The sequence below is a fragment of the Hyperoodon ampullatus genome (genome assembly GCF_949752795.1).
Source record: "Hyperoodon ampullatus genome assembly, chromosome: 6".
NCBI lineage: Eukaryota > Metazoa > Chordata > Mammalia > Artiodactyla > Ziphiidae > Hyperoodon > Hyperoodon ampullatus.
In genome coordinates this window covers 24,576,170-24,596,241 of record NC_136919.1, presented here as the reverse complement: position 1 = coordinate 24,596,241, position 20,072 = coordinate 24,576,170, and the positions used below count along the sequence as shown (strand labels likewise).

Genomic DNA, 20,072 nt, shown 5'->3' with positions numbered 1-20,072 from the left:
GTCCTGCCATCATTTTTGAAAGCTTTTTATGTGCCAGGCATTGTGCTGAAAGGCTACATCTAATCTTCCCAACAACCATGGAAGTGGTTCCGTAATTATCATTTTACTACTGAAGAAACTGAACTCAGGTTAAATAACTTGCTGAAGTCACGCAGATGGCAAGTGTCAGAGATAGGATTTAACCCAAGTTTGACTCCAAAGTCCATATTCTGAACCACCAAGCGAAACTATGATTTTAAAGATGACCATCACCGATCTCAGCCACGGCCCTCCCCCTGGGTTACAAGCCGGCCAGTAGTCCCCGCGCCGACGCGTGCGCAGACTCCGCCCGTCGCCCCTCCCTTTCCCACGAGCTTCTCAAATTGCGCAGGCGCTCTCCTTGTCGGAGGCTGAGCCGTGGAACAGGCGCGGAAGCGGTGGCGGCGCCGGCGGGGCCTTGGGCACGCTTCGGGGAGCCAATGCGCGTGCGCGGGGCTAGAGCCACAGTCGTTGGGGGAGCACGGAGATGGCGGCCGCCGGGGGAGCTTCGTCTGAGCCGGCGGTTTCAGAACAGCCGGCGGAGCTGTCTGCCGCGGTGCGGGCGAGCATCGAGCGGAAGCGGCAGCGGGCGCTGATGCTGCGCCAGGCCCGGCTGGCGGCCCGGCCTTACCCGGCGACGACGGCTGCGGCTACCGGAGGTTTGGGCCCGGGCGGCGCCTGCCCTTCTCTTTCCTTGCGGACCAGGGGTAGCGTCTTGGGTGTGGCGTGCACTCCCTTCGCGTTTCCGCCTAGACCCTCCCGCAGTCCCAGGTGCGGGGGGTGGGGGTGGGATCCGCTCAGCGGGCGTTGTCACAGCGGGCTGTCCGAGACCACAGGGCGACTCCTGACTCCCAGCCCTGGCCTTTCCTCCTTGCTCTTGGGCGGTCCTTAGCTTGGGAATGCAGCCGCCCTCGCCGTCGGGAAACGCCAGCCAGTGCCTCAGTTCTCCCTTTCTGCTCTCTTCCTGCAGCTTCCACCGGTCCCAGGGGTGGTTTTTGTGTAAAGCTTTTAGACCTTGTAACACATTTAACTAGTGGTTCTGCACCAGCTTCCCTCAGTCATCTATTTAACACAGGGTGATTGAGTGCATATTCCGTAACCGGCACAGTGCTTGCTCCGTGCTGGGAGCAAACAGACATTAGCTGCTGCCTTCGTGGGGCTAACAGAGTGGCACCTGTTGTGCTTCACGTTTTTCAAATTGGCTGATTTGATTCTCACAGCTAACCTGTGAGAAAATAATTAGGACAGGGTTTGGTATCCGTGTTTTACTGAGGTGGTAACTGAGGATCAGAAAAGGAAAGGGGGTTTGAAGCTCAGGTGCATCCCAGTAAGTGCAAAGCCTAATCAGGACTAGAACTCGGGTCATCTGACCCTGGGTTCGGGGCCTTTCCTTGCTCACGAGCTGCCTCTGCTATACTAGGCATCTCTCTCACCCATAGGAAGAAAGGCTGTTATTCTTGTTTGGATTTCATCTTTCCCTTTTCTTAGGGCAGCCCTTGGCGGCTTATTTGTCTCTTTGCCTATCATGTATGTGTCTATCATGTAATTCTCCAGTGGGGTCAACTAATAATTTTCCTCAGGGAAATACAGTTTGGTTGACATGTGGTTCTTCAGGACCACCTCTATAATGTGAAGCACAAGTGTTCTAAACCTATATCCATACTGTGTGAGCAGTTGAGCACGGTCAGAGCTGTGTCATCCACTACCCTTTTTCATCAGCCAGAAGTAAGAAAGAGTGAAAAGAGCGAGCTGCATGTCTTGATATTCATACTGACACTGAATCTGCAAATTGCAACCAGTTTTAATGGTTCTGGTCTCATCCTTTCTGCTTTATAGTGGTTTTCTTTTATTCCTTTCCCAACTTGAAGCATTCTAGGGTCAGGACAAAAAGTTGTCCATCTGCATTGATTAATTCATATTCATTATTCCATAAAGGTTTCTAGATCTGTACTAAAAGACCGTGGAACACCGGTGCAAAATAGAGCATAAAGTGGTATTAAACTAAACGTCTGATAATGGAAAGCAAGGTAGCATGAATATTTTGTTAGATTTCTTAGGTATTTGCCAAAGAACTGAACTGTGTTGCAACATTGTGTACAACCTGCTGTGCTTCAAGAGTTAGGTAGGTGCTGAGATGTTTAATCTTTTTAGTACTTTTATTTCAATGTACTGTACAGTTTTCATTTTCTGTGTGTGCTATGACATGCCATGAAAAAGACTGAGAAGAACTTGCTTAGAATGTGTTGCTAAGAGTAGTGCTAAGAGCCTGGGGCAAAAACAAGGCATAGCAGTAGAGAGAAATTGGGCTTTGTTTTTGGCATGATTTACCAGTGTTCAGGATCCTGCAGATTATGGTCTTGATTACCCCAGCTTCCCTTTTTTTTTTTTTTTTTTTTTTTTTTTTTTTGCCGTATGCGGGCCTCTCACTGCTGTGGCCTCCCCGGCCGCGGAGCACAGGCTCCGGACGCGCAGGCTCAGCAGCCATGGCTCACGGGCCCAGCCGCTCCGCGGCACGTGGGATCCTCCCGGACCGGGGCACGAACCCCGTGTCCCCTGCATCGGCAGGCGGACTCTCAACCACCGCACCACCAGGGAAGCCCTCCCTTCTTAATTCTTACTGCACTCATGAATGATCATTCTAATCATTCGCTATACTATTCATGAAATGAGAATCATATTCTGATACATTCATTGATTTCTATCCAGTCAGTAAATATTCGTGGAATGCTTAACTATTTTTCAGAATTACGGAGGTAAAAGCACTCAGTCTAATCAAGGGATGTAGAGAGATGGACAGACAGTGTAGTAGCATATGAGAATTGCTGTTAACAGTAGAAACAGGCTTATACTCTAATTCCTTTATTTAATAAATTGAGGCCAGAGAAGGAGAGTTTAGACTTAAGCAAGATAATACCTACTAAATTTGTCTTAAAAAATTAGTTATAACATTCATACATTAATGTAAAACGCGCTCATCTGAATTTTACCTATGTGAATACTCGTGTCAATACCACAGCAATCAATATACTGTACAGACACTTCCAGAACCTTAGAAGTTTCCCTAATGGCACTTCTTAGTCAACCATTCACCCTCAGAAGTAACTATCATTCTGACCATTTGATTAGTACTGTCTGTTTTTTTTTTTTTTTTGCGGTACGCGGGCCTCTCACTGTTGTGGCCTCTCCCGTTGCGGAGCACAGGCTCCGGACGCGCAGGCTCAGAGGCCATGGTTCACGGGCCCAGCCGCTCCGCGCGGCATGTGGGATCTTCCCGGACCAGGGCACGAACCCGTGTCCCCTGAATCGGCAGGCGGACTCTCAACTGCTGCGCCACCAGGGAAGCCCATCAGTATGGTTTTAATTTGTATTTTCCTAATTACTTATGATGATGAGACCTTTTTCATGTGGTTACTAGCTATTTGCATATCTTCATTTGTGAAGTTTCTCTTCAGGTCTATTTCCCTTTTTTTAAGTTGGGCTATTTGTCTCTTACTGGTTTATAGGATTTCATTACATATTCTGGATGAGTCTTTTGTCAGATATACATATTGCAAATAGCTTCTCCCGATTTGTATCTTGTCTTTTTACTCTCATAATGGTGTCTTTTGATGAATAGAGGTTCTTAGTTTTAATCAAGTTCAATTAGCAGTTTTTCTCTTATGGTTAATACGTTTGTGTCATGTTGAAGAAGTTTTTGGCTACCTCAAGTTCATGGAATTATTCTCCAATGCCCTCTTCTAGAAGCTTTATTGTTTTACCTTTTACCCTTTACATTCAAGACTATGATCCATTTAAACATTGTTTTGTGTATATTGTATGAGGTAGAGCCAAAGTTCATTTATTGAAATGACCATCTTTTCCTCACTGTTTTGTAGTACCTTTGTCATAAATCCTAGCATCATTTATTGAAAATATTATCTTTTTCTCACTGAATTGTCTTGGAGCCTTTGCTGTAAGTTAAGTGACCAAATATGTGTAGGTCTATTTCAGGACTCTCTCTTCTACTATCAATACGCTGGTCCCTTTGTTTTAGTACTATACTATCATAATTACTGAAGCTTTGTAGTAAATCTTTAAATCTGGTAGTGTAAATCCTCCAGTTTTGTTCAGGATTACCTTGGCTATTGTGTGTTCTTTGTATTTACATATAAATGTTAGATCAGCTTGTCAGCTCCCATTACTCCTCCCCCTCTGGAGCGTGCCTGCGCGCGTGCACACACACACACACACACACACACACGTGCGTTCCCACCCCCCGCCACTGCTGCGGTTTTGAATGGAATCACATTGAATCTTTAGGTAAATCTGGGGAGAATTGACGTATATTTCTCTTAGTGGTGTTTTCAGTATAGAGGTTTTACACATCTGTTCCTAGGTATTATTTCTTCATTCTAATTGTAGATTCTTTTGGGTATTCTGTATACCTAATCACATCATCTGTGAATACTGTTTTACTTCTTTCCAGCCTTTATGCCTGTCTTGTTTTCTTGCCATAGTACAGTGGCTGGGACCTTCATTATAATGTTGAATAGAAGTGGTAATAGTGGACATCCTTGTCTTGTTTGATATATATTAAATTTTTTAAAGTTCCTGTTTATGCACAAGGGAACATAAGGGCTTACCTAGTTCATTTGTTGACCACTCTTACTTTTTGTAGGGATGGCTAATGTAAAAGCAGCCCCGAAGATAATTGACACAAGAGGAGGCTTCATTCTGGAAGAGGAGGAGGAAGAAGAACATACAATTGGAAAAGTTGTTCATCAACCAGGTAAAGTGTGTTTTCAGAAAATAGATACCTAGGTTGGTCATTTTGAGTAACATGCATAATTCTTTGCAAAGTGATGCTAGAAAATGCCACATTTAGTCTAGTCACTGAGCAGGTTGGCTTTATAAGAGTGATAAAATTTGGCAGTTTTGCTAGTAGATGAAAAATGAAACAAATTTGGCAATGATTCATTCAACATGTGGTTTGTGTACTTAGGGTTGATGCTCTCTGTTTTATAATAGGCAGGCTGATAGAATAAATACTTAAAAGTATCTTGATAGGCTGAAATGAGGGACTTGAATGCAAGAGATAAAATTTAGGTCTTTATGTTTAGAGGAAAAAAAGTGGTGTGTAAAGTACAAGATAGGTCTGGCATAAAAAGAATAATAAAATAACTATTATCTAAGGTTAAAGTTTTGGTAAATCATATATATCTATATCCATCCATCCTCTGGATGAGGGTACTTTCACACTCTTTGAAAAAGATAGTTTCACTTGATCATAAGTTTGAAGCCAGTAGTGGAATATAACAGCTTAAAAAAGCTATTCCAGTTTTGGTTGTAGCATTAGAAGTGTTGTGTATTCATCAAGGTAGGTGGTAATCCTGTTCTCTTCTGTGTGTGTCTAAACTATTGTTTTCAGAAGCTGACACCTGAAGGATTAAAATACTTATTTTTAGTTTGTGTGCCTTTTTTTTTTTTTTAACATCTTTATTGGAGTATAATTGCTTTACAATGGTGTGTTAGTTTCTGCTTTATAACAAAGTGAATCAGCTATATATATGCATATGTCCCCATATCTCCTCCCTCTTGCATCTCCCTCCCACCCTCCCTATCCCACCCCTCTAGGTGGTCACAAAGCACCGAGCTGATCTCCCTGTGCTATGTGGCTGCTTCCCACTGGCTATCTACTTTACATTTGGTAGTGTATATATGTCCATGCCACTCTCTCACTTCGTCCCAGCTTACCCATCTCCCTCCCCGTGTCCTCAAGTCCATTCTCTATGTCTGCGTCTTTATTCCTGTCCTGCCCCTAGGTTCTTCAGAACCATTTTTTTTTTTTTTTTTTTTAGATTCCATATATATGTGTTAGCATATGGTATTTGTTTTTCTCTTTCTGACTTCACTCTGTATCACAGACTCTAGGTCCATATACCTCACTACAGATAACTCAGTTTTGTTTCTTTTTATGACTGAGTAATATTCCACTGTATATATTGGGTGCCATATTTTATGAGCGCTATTGACAAGTGTATATGTCCAAAACAGGGTGGTCAAAATGGAAATATTGCAATTGGCATGTGAGGAACAGTTGTCAAAACTGGATATGTTTAACTTAGAAACACTTCAGCTGCCTGCAAATGCAAGAAGTATTCCTCTATGGAAGACAGATTATACTTACTGTGATTTGCTCTGGAGGGGAGAATTGGAACAGTGGGTAACACTTACAGTGAGGGAGATTCCAACTCAGTACAGTGAACTTGTACTTTGCACTAAATAGGGTGTTGGCACATATATCATGTGAGCCAAACCATGTGGAGTGCTGCCTCTAAATAGCAAAGCATTGGAGGGCTTCAGAGATTGAGAGACCACTTGAGCAGGATGTTTTAGAAAAGCCCTGTATCAGGAGGGAATGCCTTGAATTCAGTGACCTGCAAAGTCCTTATGATTCTATGGATATGAAGATTCACTGTAACTGTTTTTCTATAGATTCCTGAATCCACCACAGGCTTATAAAGCCGTGTTCATTTAACAGGTCATGCAACAAACATTAATTGAGAACCTACTGTAGTGCCTTTCTGCTTGACTGAGGTATGTATGTGGCATGTGTCGTATACTGTTATTGACGGTAGGGCTGCTGCTTGCAGTTAGCACTCTGGTAGCGAATTTGTGCAGGTTAGAAAAGGTGTCTCTTATTCACAAGCTGGCCCCATACAGGGAAGGCAGGGAGAGGCTAAAGAAAGAGAGCACTCCAGATTGGTAGGTGGCAGTTTTAATAAGCAAGGGAACTTTCTTACGAGGCTTGTCTTGGGTGGCTGTGAGTTAAGTAGATCTCCACACCTGCTCGCCAAATCTTAAAGTATATGTAGAAGCTTTCACTGGGTTCAGCTGCATATTCAAGTCCACGTGGTCTCAACAACACCATACTCTCTCAAGGCTGTGTCCTTGAAACAGCTCCCACTGTGGGAACGTGGGGCAGAATGTACATCCCAAGGAGAGAAGGAGAGAGAGTGAGGAGCCTCTGATTGCCCAGGTCCAGCTCACAGGTTAACCGGTGGTCACATCCTTGATTACCTCTTCCACAGTGTCATCTTTGGGAGAGAAATTAGAAAAAGACCCTCTTTCTCTGGGCTGACTTAGCCTGGGCCAGGGCTCATGGCTTAAAAAGTGGTCATGGGCTGCATTTTGACACCTGTTTGCCCCCTTGGGCAGGTGCCTTTGCACAAGGAGCTTACTTTTAAGACTTTATGTGGATGACCTCTATGGGTAGAAGAAAACGGGGAGAGTAATTAATATTTTCTATCACTTTTTTTTTTTTTAGAGTGAGACACTAATTTCTGTACTTGGCAGAATTTCAGACAGTCACAATGATGAAAGGGCTTGAAAAGGAAAGGAAATGGGCTTCACTAGGTTTATAAAAGTTTGGATGTCTCCATACATACTGGAGAGGGGCCCCGTGGATTAGGACACTGCACAGGGAGATCTCAAAAGGGGGGTTAGGGTGGAGCTTCTGCAACTCTTGACTGAGGGAGCAGTAGAACCTCTCCTTTGGTAAAAAGCTAGATGCCTATGGAGAAGAGGCTGGTTGTTTCTCTGCTTTTCTGCTTCCTAGGACTTTTTTTTTTTTTTTTAATGTTTTAAGTTACTTACAATTGGTGCAGCTTAAGAGCTCTTTCTTAGTTATTTCTGGGATATACGTTTTAAAGTAATAACTAGAATTATGACTTATAACATTATACCAGAACATACAAGATTTTTAGAAATTTCATGTAATGTCTGAAACATTTATATTAACATATTTCCATAAATAACCCAAAGAAAGTTTAGTATTAGTTGTTTTTCTGTTTGTTTTTTTATACTGCAAGTCCTTATTAGTCATCAATTTTATACACATCCGTTTATACATGTCAATCCCAATCGCCCAATTCATCACACCACCATCCCCACCCCACTGTGGTTTCCCCCCCTTGGTGTCCATATGTTTGTTCTCTACATCTGTGTCTCAACTTCTGCCCTGCAAACTGGTTCATCTGTACCATTTTTCTAGGTTCCACATACATGCGTTAATATACGATATTTGTTTTTCTCTTTCTGACTGACTTCACTCTGTATGACAGTCTCTAGATCCAGCCACGTCTCAACAAATGACTCAATTTTGTTCCTTTTTATGGCTGAGTAATAGTCCATTGTATATATGTACTGCAAATTCTTTATCCATTCGTCTGTTGATGGGCATTTAGGTTGCTTCCATGACCTGGCTATTGTAAATAGTGCTGCAATGAACATTGGGGTGCATGTGTCTTTTTGAATTATGGTTTTCTTTGGGTATATGCCCAGTAGTGGGATTGCTGGATCATAGGGTAATTCTATTTTTAGTTTTTTAAGAAACCTCCATACTGTTCTCCATAGTGGCTGTATCAATTTACATTCCCACCAACAGTGCAAGAGGGTTCCCTTTTCTCCACACCCTCTCCAGCATTTGTTGTTTGTAGATTTTCTGATGATGCCCATTCTGACTGGTGTGAGGTGATGCCTTATTGTAGTCTTGATTTGCATTTCTCTAATAATTAGTGATGTTGAGCAGCTTTTCATGTGCGTCTTGGCCATCTATATGTCTTCTTTGGAGAAATGTCTATTTAGGTCTTCTGCCCATTTTTGGATTGGGTTGTTTGTTTCTTTAATATTGAGCTGCATGAGCTGTTGATATATTGTGGAGATTAATCCTTTGTCCGTTGATTCATTTGCAAATATTTTCTCCCTTTCTGAGGGTTGTCTTTTGGTCTTGTTTACTGTTTCCTTTGCTGTGCAAAAGCTTTGAAGTTTCATTAGGTCCCATTTGTTTATTTTTGTTTTTATTTCCATTTCTCTCGGTGGGTCAAAAAAGATCTTGCTGTGGTTTATGTCAAAGAGTGTTCATCCTATGTTTTCCTCTAAGAGTTTTATAGTGTCTGGTCTCACATTTAGGTCTCGAATCCATTTTGAGTTTATTTTTGTGTATGGTGTTAGGGAGTGTTATAATTTCATTCTTTTACATGTAGCTGTCCAGTTTTCCCAGCACCACTTATTGAAGAGGCTGTCTTTTCTCCATTGTATACCTTTGCCTCCTTTGTCATAGATTAGTTGACCATAGGTGTGTGGGTTTATCTCTGGGCTTTCTATCCTGTTCCATTGATCTGTGTTTCTGTTTTTGTGCCAGTACCATAAAGTCTTGATTACTGTAGCATTGTAGTATAGTCTGAAGTCAGGGAGTATGATTCCTCCAATTCCGTTTTTTTCCCTCAAGACTGCTTTGGCTATTCGGGGTCTTTTGTGTTTCCATACAAATTGTGAAATTTTTTGTTCTAGTTCTGTGAAAAATGCCAGTGGTAGTTCGATAGGGTTTGCATTGAATCTGTAGATTGCTTTGGGTAGTAGAATCATTTTCACAATGTTGATTCTTCCAATCCAAGAACATGGTATATCTCTCCATCTGTTGGTATCATCTTTAATTTCTTTCATCAGTGTCTTATAGTTTTCTGCATACAGGTCTTTTGTCTCCCTAGGTAGGTTTATTGCTAGGTATTTTATTCTTTTTGTTGCAATGGTAAATGGGAGTGTTTGCATAATTTCTGTTTCAGATTTTTCATCATTAGTGTATAGGAATGCCAGAGATTTCTGTGCATTAATTTTGTATCCTGCAACTTTACCAAATTCATTGATTAGCTTTAGTAGTTTTCTGGTGGCGTTTTTAGGATTCTCTATGTATAGTATCATGTCATCTACAAACAGTGACAGTTTTACTTCTTTTCCAATTTGTATTCCTTTTATTTCTTTTTCTTCTCTGATTGCCGTGGCTAGGACTTCCAAAACTATGTTGAATAATAGTGATGAGAGTGGACATCCTTGTCTCATTCCTGATCTTAGAGGAAATGCTTTCAGTTTTTCACCATTGAGAATGATGTTTGCTGTGGGTTTGTTGTGTATGGCCTTTATTATGTTGAGGTAGGTTCCCTCTATGCTCACTTTCTGGAGAGTTTTTATCATAAATTGGTGTTGAATTTTGTCAAAAGCTTTTTCTGCATCTATTGAGATGATCATATCATTTTTCTTCTTCAGTTTGTTAATATGGTGTATCACATTGATTGATTTGCATATATTGAAGAATCCTTGCATCCCTGGGATAAATCCCACTTGATCGTGGTGCATGATCCTTTTAATGTGTTGTTGGATTCTGTTTGCTAGTATTTTGTTGAGGATTTTTGCATCTGTATTCATCAGTGATAATTGGTCTATAATTTTCTTTTTTTGTAGTATCTTTGTCTGGTTTTGGTATCAGGGTGATGGTGGCCTCATAGAATGAATTTGGGAGTGTTGCTTCCTCTGCAAGTTTTTGGAAGAGTTTGAGAAGGATGGGTGTTAGCTCTTCTCTAAATATTTGATAGAATTCACCTGTGAAGCCATCTGGTCCTGGATTTTGATTTGTTGGAAGATTTTTAATCACGGCTTCAATTTCATTACTTGTGATTGGTCTGTTCATATTTTCTGTTTCTTCCTGGTTCAGTATTGGAAGGTTATATACCTTTCTAAGAATTTGTCCATTTCTTCCAAGTTGTCCATTTTATTGGCATAGAGTTGCTTGTAGTAGTCTCTTAGGATGCTTTGTATTTCTGCAGTGTCTGTTGTAACTTCTCCTTTTTCGTTTCTAATTTTATTGATTTGAGTCTTCTCCCTCTTTTTCTTGATGAGTCTGGCTAATGGTTTATCAATTTTGTTTATCTTCTCAAAGAACCAGCTTTTAGTTTTATTGATCTTTGCTCTTGTTTTCTTTGTTTCTATTTCATTTATTTCTGCTCTGATCTTTATGATTTCTTTCCTTCTGCTAACTTTGGGTTTTGTTTGTTCTTCTTTCTCTAGTTCCTTTAGGTGTAAGGTTAGATTTTTTATTTGAGATATTTCTTGTTTCTTGAGGTAGGCTTGTATAGCTGTAAACTTCCCGCTTAGAACTGCTTTTGCTGCATCCCATAGGTTTTGGGTCATCGTGTTTTCATTGTCATTTGTCTCTAGGTATTTTTTGATTTCCTCTTTGATTTCTTCAGTGATCTCTTGGTTATTTAGTAACGTATTGTTTAGCCTCCACGTGTTTGTGTTTTATATGTTTTTTTTTCCCTGTAATTCATTTCTAATCTCATAGCATTGTGGTCAGAAAAGATGCTTGATATGATTTCAGTTTTCTTAAATTTACTGAGGCTTGAGTTGTGACCCAAGATGTGACCTATCCTGGAGAATGTTCCGTGCACACTCGAGAAGAAAGTGTAATCTGCTGCTTTTGGATGGAGTGTCCTATAAATACCAATTAAATCTGTCTGGTCTATTGTGTCATTTAAAGCTTCTGTTTCCTTATTTATTTTCATTTTGGGTGATCTGTCCATTGGTGTAAGTGAGGTGTTAAAGTCCCCCACTATTATTGTGTTACTGTCTATTTCCTCTTTTATAGCTGTTAGCAGTTGCCTTATGTATTGAGGTGCTCCTATGTTGGGTGCATATATATTTATAATTGTAATATCTTCTTCTTGGATTGATCCCTTGATCACATTATGTAGTGTCCTTCCTTGTCTCTTGTAACATTCTTTATTTTAAAGTCTATTTTATCTGATATGAGTATAGCTACTCCAGCTTTCTTTTGATTTCCATTTGCATGGAATATCTTTTTCCATCCCCTCACTTTCAGTCTGTATGTGTCCCTAGGTCTGAAGTGGGTCTCTTGTAGAAAGCTTATATATGGGTCTTGTTTTTGTATCCATTCAACGAGCCTGTGTCTTTTGGTTGGAGCATTTAATCCATTCACATTTAAGGTAATTATCGATATGTATGTTCCTATGACCATTTTCTTAATCGTTTTGGGTTTGTTTTTGTAGGTCCTTTTCTTCTCTTGTGTTTCCCACTTAGGGAAGTTCCTTTAGCATTTGTTGTAGAGCTGGTTTGGTGGTGCTGAATTCTCTTAGCTTTTGCTTGTCTGTCAAGCTTTTGATTTCTCCATTGAATCTGAATGAGATCCTTGCCGGGTAGAGTAATCTTGGTTGTAGGTTCTTCCCTTCATTTTAAGTATATCCTGCCACTCCCTTCTGGCTTGTAGAGTTTCTGCTGAGAAATCAGCTGTTAACCTTATGGGAGTTCCCTTGTATGTTATTTGTCATTTTTCCCTTGCTGCTTTCAGTAATTTTTCTTTGCCTTTAATTTTTGCCAATTTGATTACTATGTGTCTCGGTGTGTTTCTCCTTGGGTTTATCCTGTATGGGACTTGCTGTGCTTCCTGCACTTGGGTGGCTGTTTCCTTTCCCATGTTAGAGAAGTTTTTGACTATCATCTCTTCAAATATTTTCTCTGGTCCTTTCTCTCTCTCTTCTCCTTCTGGGACCCCTATAATGCGAATGTTGTTGGTGTTTAATGTTGTCCCAGAGGTCTCTTAGGCTGTATTCATTTCTTTTCATTCTTTATTCTGTTCCGTGGCAGTGAATTCCACCATTCTGTCTTCCAGGTCACTTATCCGTTCTTCTCCTTCAGTTATTCTGCTATTGATTCCTTCTAGTGTAGTTTTCATTTCAGTTATTGTATTGTTCATCTCTGTTTGTTTGTTCTTTAATTCTTCTAGGTCTTTGTTAAACATTTCTTGCATCTTCTCCATCTTTTTCTCCATTCTTTTCCCAAGGTCCTGGATCATCTTCACTATCATTATTCTGAATTCTTTTTCTGGAAGGTTGCCTATCTCCACTTCATTTAGTTGTTTTTCTGGGGTTTTATCTTGTTCCTTCATCTGGTACATAGCCCCCTGCCTTTTCATCTTGTCTATTTTTCTGTGAATGTGGTTTTTGTTCCACAGGCTGCAGGATTGTAGTTCTTCTTGCTTCTGCTGTCTGCTCTCTGGTGGATGAGGCTATCTAAGAGGCTTGATGGGATGGACTGGTGGTGGGTAGAGCTGACTGTTGCTCTGGTGGGCAGAGCTCAGTAAAACTTTAATCCACTTGACTGTTGATGGGTGGGGCTGGGTTCCCTCCCTGTTGGTTGTTTGTCCTGAGGCGACCCAACACTGGAGCCTACCTGGGCTCTTTGGTGGGGCTAATGACAGACTCTGGGAGGGCTCACACCAAGGAGTACTTCCCAGAATTTCTGCTGCCCTTGTCTTTGTCCCCACAGTGAGCCACAGCCACCCCCCGCCTCTGCAGGAGACCCTCCAACACTAGCAGGCAGGTCTGGTTCAATCGCCTGTGGGGTCACTGCTCCTTCCGCCTGGGTCCTGATGCACGCTCTACTTTCTGTGTGCCTTCCAAGAGTGGAGTCTCTGTTTCCCCCAGTCCTGTCGAAGTCGTGCAATCATTTCCTACTAGGCTTCAAAGTCTGATTCTCTAGGAATTCCTCCTCCTGTTGCCAGACCCCCAGGTTGGGAAGCCTGAGTGGGGCTCAGAACCTTCACCCCAGTGGGTGGACTTCTGTGCTATAAGTGTTCTCCAGTTGGTGTGTCACCCACACAGCAGTTATGGGATTTGATTTTACTGTGATTGTATCCCTCCTACCATCTCATTGTGGCTTCTCCTTTGTCTCTGGATGTGGGGTATGTTTTTTGGTGAGTTCCAGTGTCTTCCTGTCGATGATTGTCCAGCAGTTAGTTGTGATTCTGGTGTTTTCTCAAGAGGGAGTGAGAGCACGTCCTTTTACTCCACCATCTTGGTTCCTCCTCTGTTTCCTTCCTTCCTTCCTTCCCTTCCTTCCCTTCCTTCCCTTCCTTCCTTCCCTCCCTTCCCTCCCTCCCTTCCCTCCCTTCCCTCCCTCCCTTCCCTCCCTTCCCTCCCTTCCTTCCCTTCCTTCCCTTCCTTCCCTCCCTCCCTCCCTTCCTTCCCTTCCTTCCTTCCCTCCCTTCCTTTCCTTCCTTCCCTTCCTTCTCTTCCCTCCCTTCCCTCCCTTCCTTCCCTTCCTTCCTTCCCTTCCTTCCCTTCCTTCCCTTGGCTGTGTTGGGACTTAGTTGCGGCATGTGGGATCTTTTGTTGCGGTTCACTGGCAGCGCTCAGGCTTCTCTCTGGTTGTGGTTTGGGGGTTTTCTCTCTCTAGTTGTGGTGTGTGGGCTCCAGGGTGCGTGGGCTCTGTAGTTTGCAGCATGCTGGCTCTCTCGTTGCGGCTCGCAAGCTCAGTAGTTGTGGCATGTGGGCCTAATTGCCCCACAGCGTGTGGGATCTTGGTTCCTTGACCAGGGATCAAAGCCGTGTCCCCTGCACTGGAAGGCGGATTCTTTACCACTGGACCACCAGGGAAGTCCCTCTGCTTCCCAGGATTCTTATGACTGGGTACTCTATCCTTTGTTGAGGGCAGTGTCCCTTGGACCTTTTGCAGCACACGCCCACCAAGGATTTCTTTGTTAATTTTAAAGACAGTCTATTTTTGTAGCATAGCTGAGAAAAATCAAAATAATTTATTTGGGCCATTAAGCTTTGCTACCTATAAAACAGAGCCTATTGTATGCTTTTAGAATCTAGAACAGGGTTCTTCAGGATCACCAGGAAGGCTTGATTAAAACACAGTTTGTGGGGCCCCATCCCTAGGGCTTCTTCTGATTTAGTAGGTCTTAGGTAGGGACTGTGAATTTGTTTCTAACAAGTTCCTGGGTGATGCTGATGCTGCTGGCCCGGGGGCCACACTTTGACAACCTCTGGTCTAGAATTAAACCCACTGTGTACTCTAGGACTACAGAGGAATGCAGCCATGTGGAGAGAATAGTGTGTAACAGTGAGGTCAGTCACTGCTCATGCTGTCTTTTTAAAAAATTATTTTAAAAAATTGTGATAAAATATACATAACATAAAATTTACAATTGTAACCTTTTAAAGCGTATGTTTAGTATGTTCAGTGGCATTAAGTACTATACATTCACGTTGTTTTGTAACAGTCACCACCATCCATCTCCAGAGTTTTTTCATCATCCAAAACTGAAACTTTGTCCCATTAAACAGTAACTTCTTGTGCAAACATTTTGATGTATTATCTTTGAGACTGTCTTTGATATGTGAATGAGAATGTAATATGTTTCTTTTATAAGAATGTCGTTAAGAGCATTTCCCCATTTCTTAAATATTCTTTCAGAACTTTTCTTTTTAATGGCTACATAATACTCCATTTGATGGCTGCACCATGATTCATTTGTGTTTTTACTTTTTTACATCTTTATTGGAGTATAATTGCTTTACAATGGTGTGTTAGTTTCTGCTTTATAACAAAGTGAATCAGTTATACATATACATATGTTCCCATATCTCCTCCCCCTTTTTTTTGTTTTTATTATTTATTTATTTATTTTTATTAGTTTCTGCTTTATAACAAAGTGAAACAGTCATACATATACATCTGTTCCCACATCCCTTCCCTCTTGCGTCTCCCTCCCTCCCACCCTCCCTATCCCACCCATCCAGGTGGTCACAAGGCACTGAGCTGATGTCCCTGTGCTATGCGGCTGCTTCACACTAGCTATCTTTTTTTTTTTTTAACATCTTTATTGGAGTATAATTGCTTTACAGTGGTGTGTTAGTTTCTGCTTTATAACAAAGTGAATCAGTTATACATATCTTCCCATATCTCTTCCCTCTTGTGTCTCGCTCCCTCCCACCCTCCCTATCCCACCCTTCTAGGTGGTCACAAAGCACTGAGCTGATCTCCCTGTGCTATGTGGCTGCTTCGCACTAGCTATCTGTTTTACGTTTGGTAGTGTATATATGTCCATGCCACTCTCTCACTTCGTCACAGCTTACCCTTCCCCCTCCCTGTATCCCCAAGTCCATTCTCTAGTAGGTCTGTGTCTTTATTCCTGTCTTACCCCTAGGTTCTTCATGACATTTTTTCTTAAATTCCTTATATATGTGTTAGCATACGGTATTTGTCTTTCTCCTTCTGACTTACTTCACTCTGTATGACAGACTCTAGGTCCATCCACCTCATTACAAATAGCTAAATTTCGTTTCTTTTTATGGCTGAGTAATATTCCATTGTATATATGTGCCACATCTTCTTTATCCATTCATCCGATGATGGACACTTAGGTTGTTTCCATCTCCTGGCTATTGTAAATAGAGCTGCAGTGAACATTTTGGTACATGACTCCTTTTGAATTTGGTACAGGGTATATGCCCAGTAGTGGGATTGCTGGGTCATATGGTAGTTCTATTTGTAGTTTTTTAAGGAACCTCCATACTGTTCTCCATAGTGACTGTATCAATTCCCATTCCCACCAGCAGTGCAAGAGTGTTCCCTTTTCTCCACACCCTCTCCAGCATTTATTGTTTCTGGATTTCTTGATGGCCATTCTGACTGGTGTGAGGCCATACTTCATTGTAGTTTTAATTTGCATTTCTCTAATGATTAAAGATGTTGAACATTCTTTCATGTGTTTGTTGGCAGTCTGTATATCTTCTTTGGAGAAATGTCTGTTTAGGTCTTCTGCCCATTTTTGGATTGGGTTGTTTGTTTCCTTGTTATTGAGCTGCATGAGCTGCTTGTAAATTTTGGGGATTAATCCTTTGTCAGTTGCTTCATTTGCAAATATTTTCTCCCATTCTGAGGGTTGTCTTTTGGTCTTGTTCATGGTTTCCTTTGCTGTGCAAAAGCTTTGAAGTTTCATTAGGTCCCATTTGTTTAGTTTTGTTTTATTTCCATTTCTCTAGGAGGTGGGTCAAAAAGGATCTTGCTGTGATTTATGTCATAGAGTGTTCTGCCTGTGTTTTCCTCTAAGAGTTTGATAGTTTCTGGCCTTACATTTAGGTCTTTAATCCATTTAGAGCTTATTTTTGTATATGGTGTTAGGGAGTGATCTAATCTCATACTTTTACATGTACCTGTCCAGTTTTCCCAGCACCACTTATGGAAGAGGCTGTCCTTTCTCCACTGTACATTCCTGCCTCCTTTATCAAAGATAAGGTGACCATATGTGCGTGGGTTTATCTCTGGGCTTTCTATCCTTTTCCATTGATCTATCTTTCTGTTTTTGTGCCAGTACCACACTGTCTTGATTGCTGTAGCTTTGTAGTATAGTCTGAAGTCAGGGAGCCTGATTCCTCCAGCTCCGTTTTTAGTTCTCAAGATTGCTTTGGCTATTTGGGGTCTTTTGTGTTTCCATATAAACTGTGAAATTTTTTGTTCTAGTTCTGTGAAAAATGCCAGTGGTAGTTTGATAGGGATTGCATTGAATCTGTAGATTGCTTTGGGTAGTAGAGTCATTTTCACAATGTTGATTCTTCCAATCCAAGAACATGGTATATCTCTCCATCTGTTGGTATCATCTTTAATTTCTTTCATCAGTGTCTTATAGTTTTCTGCATACAGGTCTTTTGTCTCCCTAGATAGGTTTATTGCTAGGTATTTTATTCTTTTTGTTGCAATGGTAAATGGGAGTGTTTGCATAATTTCTGTTTCAGATTTTTCATCATTAGTGTATAGGAATGCAAGAGATTTCTGTGCATTAATTTTGTGTCCTGCAGCTTTACCAAATTCATTGATTAGCTCTAGTAGTTTTCTGTAACATCTGTAGGATTCTCTGTGTATAGTATCATGTTATCTGCAAACAGTGACAGCTTTAGTTCTTCTTTTCCGATTTGTATTCCTTTTATTTCCTTTTCTTCTCTGATTGCTGTGGCTAATACTTCCAAAACTGTGTTGAATGAGAGTGGTGAGAGTGGGCAACCCTGTCTCATTCCTGATCTTAGTGGAAATGGTTTCAGTTTTTCACCATTGAGGACGATGTTGGCTGTGGGTTTGTCATATATGGCCTTTATTATGTTGAGGAAAGTTCCCTCTATGCCTACTTTCTGCAGGGTTTTTATCATAAATTGGTGTTGAATTTTGTCGAAAGCTTTGTGTGCGTCTATTGAGATGATCATATGGTTTTTCTCCTTCAATTTGTTAATATGGTGTATCATATTGGTTGATTTGTGTATATTGAAGAATCCTTGCATTCCTGGAATAAACCCCACCTGATCATGGTGCATGATCCTTTTAATGTGCTGTTGGATTCTGTTTGCTAGTATTTTGTTGAGGATTTTTGCATCTATGTTCATCAGTGATATTGGCCTGTAGTTTTCTTTCTTTGTGACATCTTTGGTTTTGGTCTCAGTGTGATGGCGGCCTGGTAGAATGAGTTTGGGAGTGCTCCTCCCTCTGCTATATTTTGGAAGAGTTTGAGAAGGATAGATGTCAGCTCTTCTCTAAATGTTTGATAGAATTCGCCTGTGAAGCCATCTGGTCCTGGGCTTTTGTTTGTTGGAAGATTTTTAATCACAGTTTCAATTTCAGTGCTTGTGATTGGTCTATTCATATTTTCTATTTCTTCCTGATTCAGTCTTGGCAGGTTGTGCATTTCTAAGAATTTGTCCATTTCTTCCAGGTTGTCCATTTTATTGGCATAGAGTTGCTTGTAGTAATCTCTCATGATCTTTTGTATTTCTGCAGTGTCAGTTGTTACTTCTCCTTTTTCATTTCTAATTCTATTGATTTGAGTCTTCTCCCTTTTTTTCTTGATGAGTCTGGCTAATGGTTTATCAATTTTGTTTATCTTCTCAAAGAACCAGCTTTTAGTTTTATTGATCTTTGCTCATGTTTCCTTCATTTCTTTTTCATTTATTTCTGATCTGATCTTTATGATTTCTTTCCTTCTGCTCACTTTGGGGGTTTTTTGTTCTTCTTTCTCTAATTGCTTTAGGTGCAGGGTCAGGTTGTTTACTCGAGATGTTTCCTGTTTCTTAAGGTGGGATTGTATTGCTATAAACTTCCCCCTTAGAACTGCTTTTGCTGCGTCCCATAGGTTTTGGGTTGTCGTGTCTCCATTGTCATTTGTTTCTAGGTATTTTTTTATTTCCTCTTTGATTTCTTCAGTGATCACTTCGTTATTGAGTAGTGTATTGTTTAGCCTCCATGTGTTTGTATTTTTTACAGATCTTTTCCTGTAATTGATGTCTAGTCTCATAGCATTGTGGTCGGAAAAGATACTTGATATAATTTCAATTTTCTTAAATTTACCAAGGCTTGATTTGTGACCCAAAATATGATCTATCCTGGAGAATGTTCCATGAGCACTTGAGAAAAATGTGTATTCTGTTGTTTTTGGATGGAATGTCCTATAAATATCAATTAAGTCCATCTTGTTTAATGTATCATTTAAAGCTTGTGTTTCCTTATTTATTTTCATTTTGGATGATCTGTCCATTGGTGAAAGTGGGGTGTTAATGTCCCCTACTATGAGTGTGTTACTGTCGATTTCCCCTTTTATGGCTGTTAGTATTTGCCTTATGTATTGAGGTGCTCCTATGTTGGGTGCATAAATATTTACAATTGTTATATCTTTTTCTTGGATCGATCCCTTTATCATTATGTAGTGTCCTTCTTTGTCTCTTGTAATAGTCTTTATTTTAAAGTCTATTTTGTCTGATATAAGAATTGCTACTCCAGCTTTCTTTTGATTTCCATTTGCATGGAATATCTTTTTCCATCCCCTTACTTTCAGTCTGTACGTGTCTGTAGGTCTGAAGTGGGTCTCTTGTAGACAGCATATATATGGGTCTTGTTTTTGTATCCATTCAGCCAGTCTGTGTCTTTTGGTGGGAGCATTTAATCCATTTTCATTTAAGGTAGTTATCAATATGCATGTTCCTGTTCCCATTTTCTTAATTGTTTTGAGTTTGTTATTGTAGGTCTTTTCCTTCTCTTGTGTTTCTTGCCTAGAGAAGTTCCTTTAGCATTTGTTGTAAAGCTGGTTTGGTGGTGCTGAACTCTCTCAGCTTTTGCTTGTCTGTAAAGGTTTTAATTTCTCCATCAAATTTGAATGAGATCCTTGCTGGGTAGAGTAATCTTGGTTGCAGGTTTTTCTCCTTCATTACTTTAAATATGTCCTGCCAGTCCCTTCTGGCTTACAGAGTTTCTGCTAAAAGATCAGCTGTTAACCTTATGGGGATTCCCTTGTGTGTTATTTGTTGTTTTTCCCTTGCTGCTTTTAATATGTTTTCTTTGTATTTAATTTTTGACAGTTTGATTAATATGTGTCTTAGCGTGTTTCTCCTTGGATTTAT

General features: G+C 40.7%; 1 protein-coding gene across 2 annotated transcripts in view; it reads left to right on the top strand.

Annotated features, from left to right (window-relative positions):
* Nucleotides 1-427: 427 nt before the first annotated feature.
* Nucleotides 428-20,072, top strand: part of XPA (XPA, DNA damage recognition and repair factor) — a gene marked incomplete at its 3' end in the record, with an annotated part of 41,123 nt that continues 21,478 nt past the window's right edge. For both annotated transcript variants that reach the window (XM_079706626.1, XM_079706627.1), the window contains exons 1-2: nt 428-677; nt 4,676-4,786. In XM_079706626.1, the coding sequence (XP_079562752.1) occupies nt 506-677; nt 4,676-4,786 (283 nt within the window). In that variant the 5' untranslated portion in view covers nt 428-505. The remainder of the gene's footprint in view (nt 678-4,675; nt 4,787-20,072) is intronic.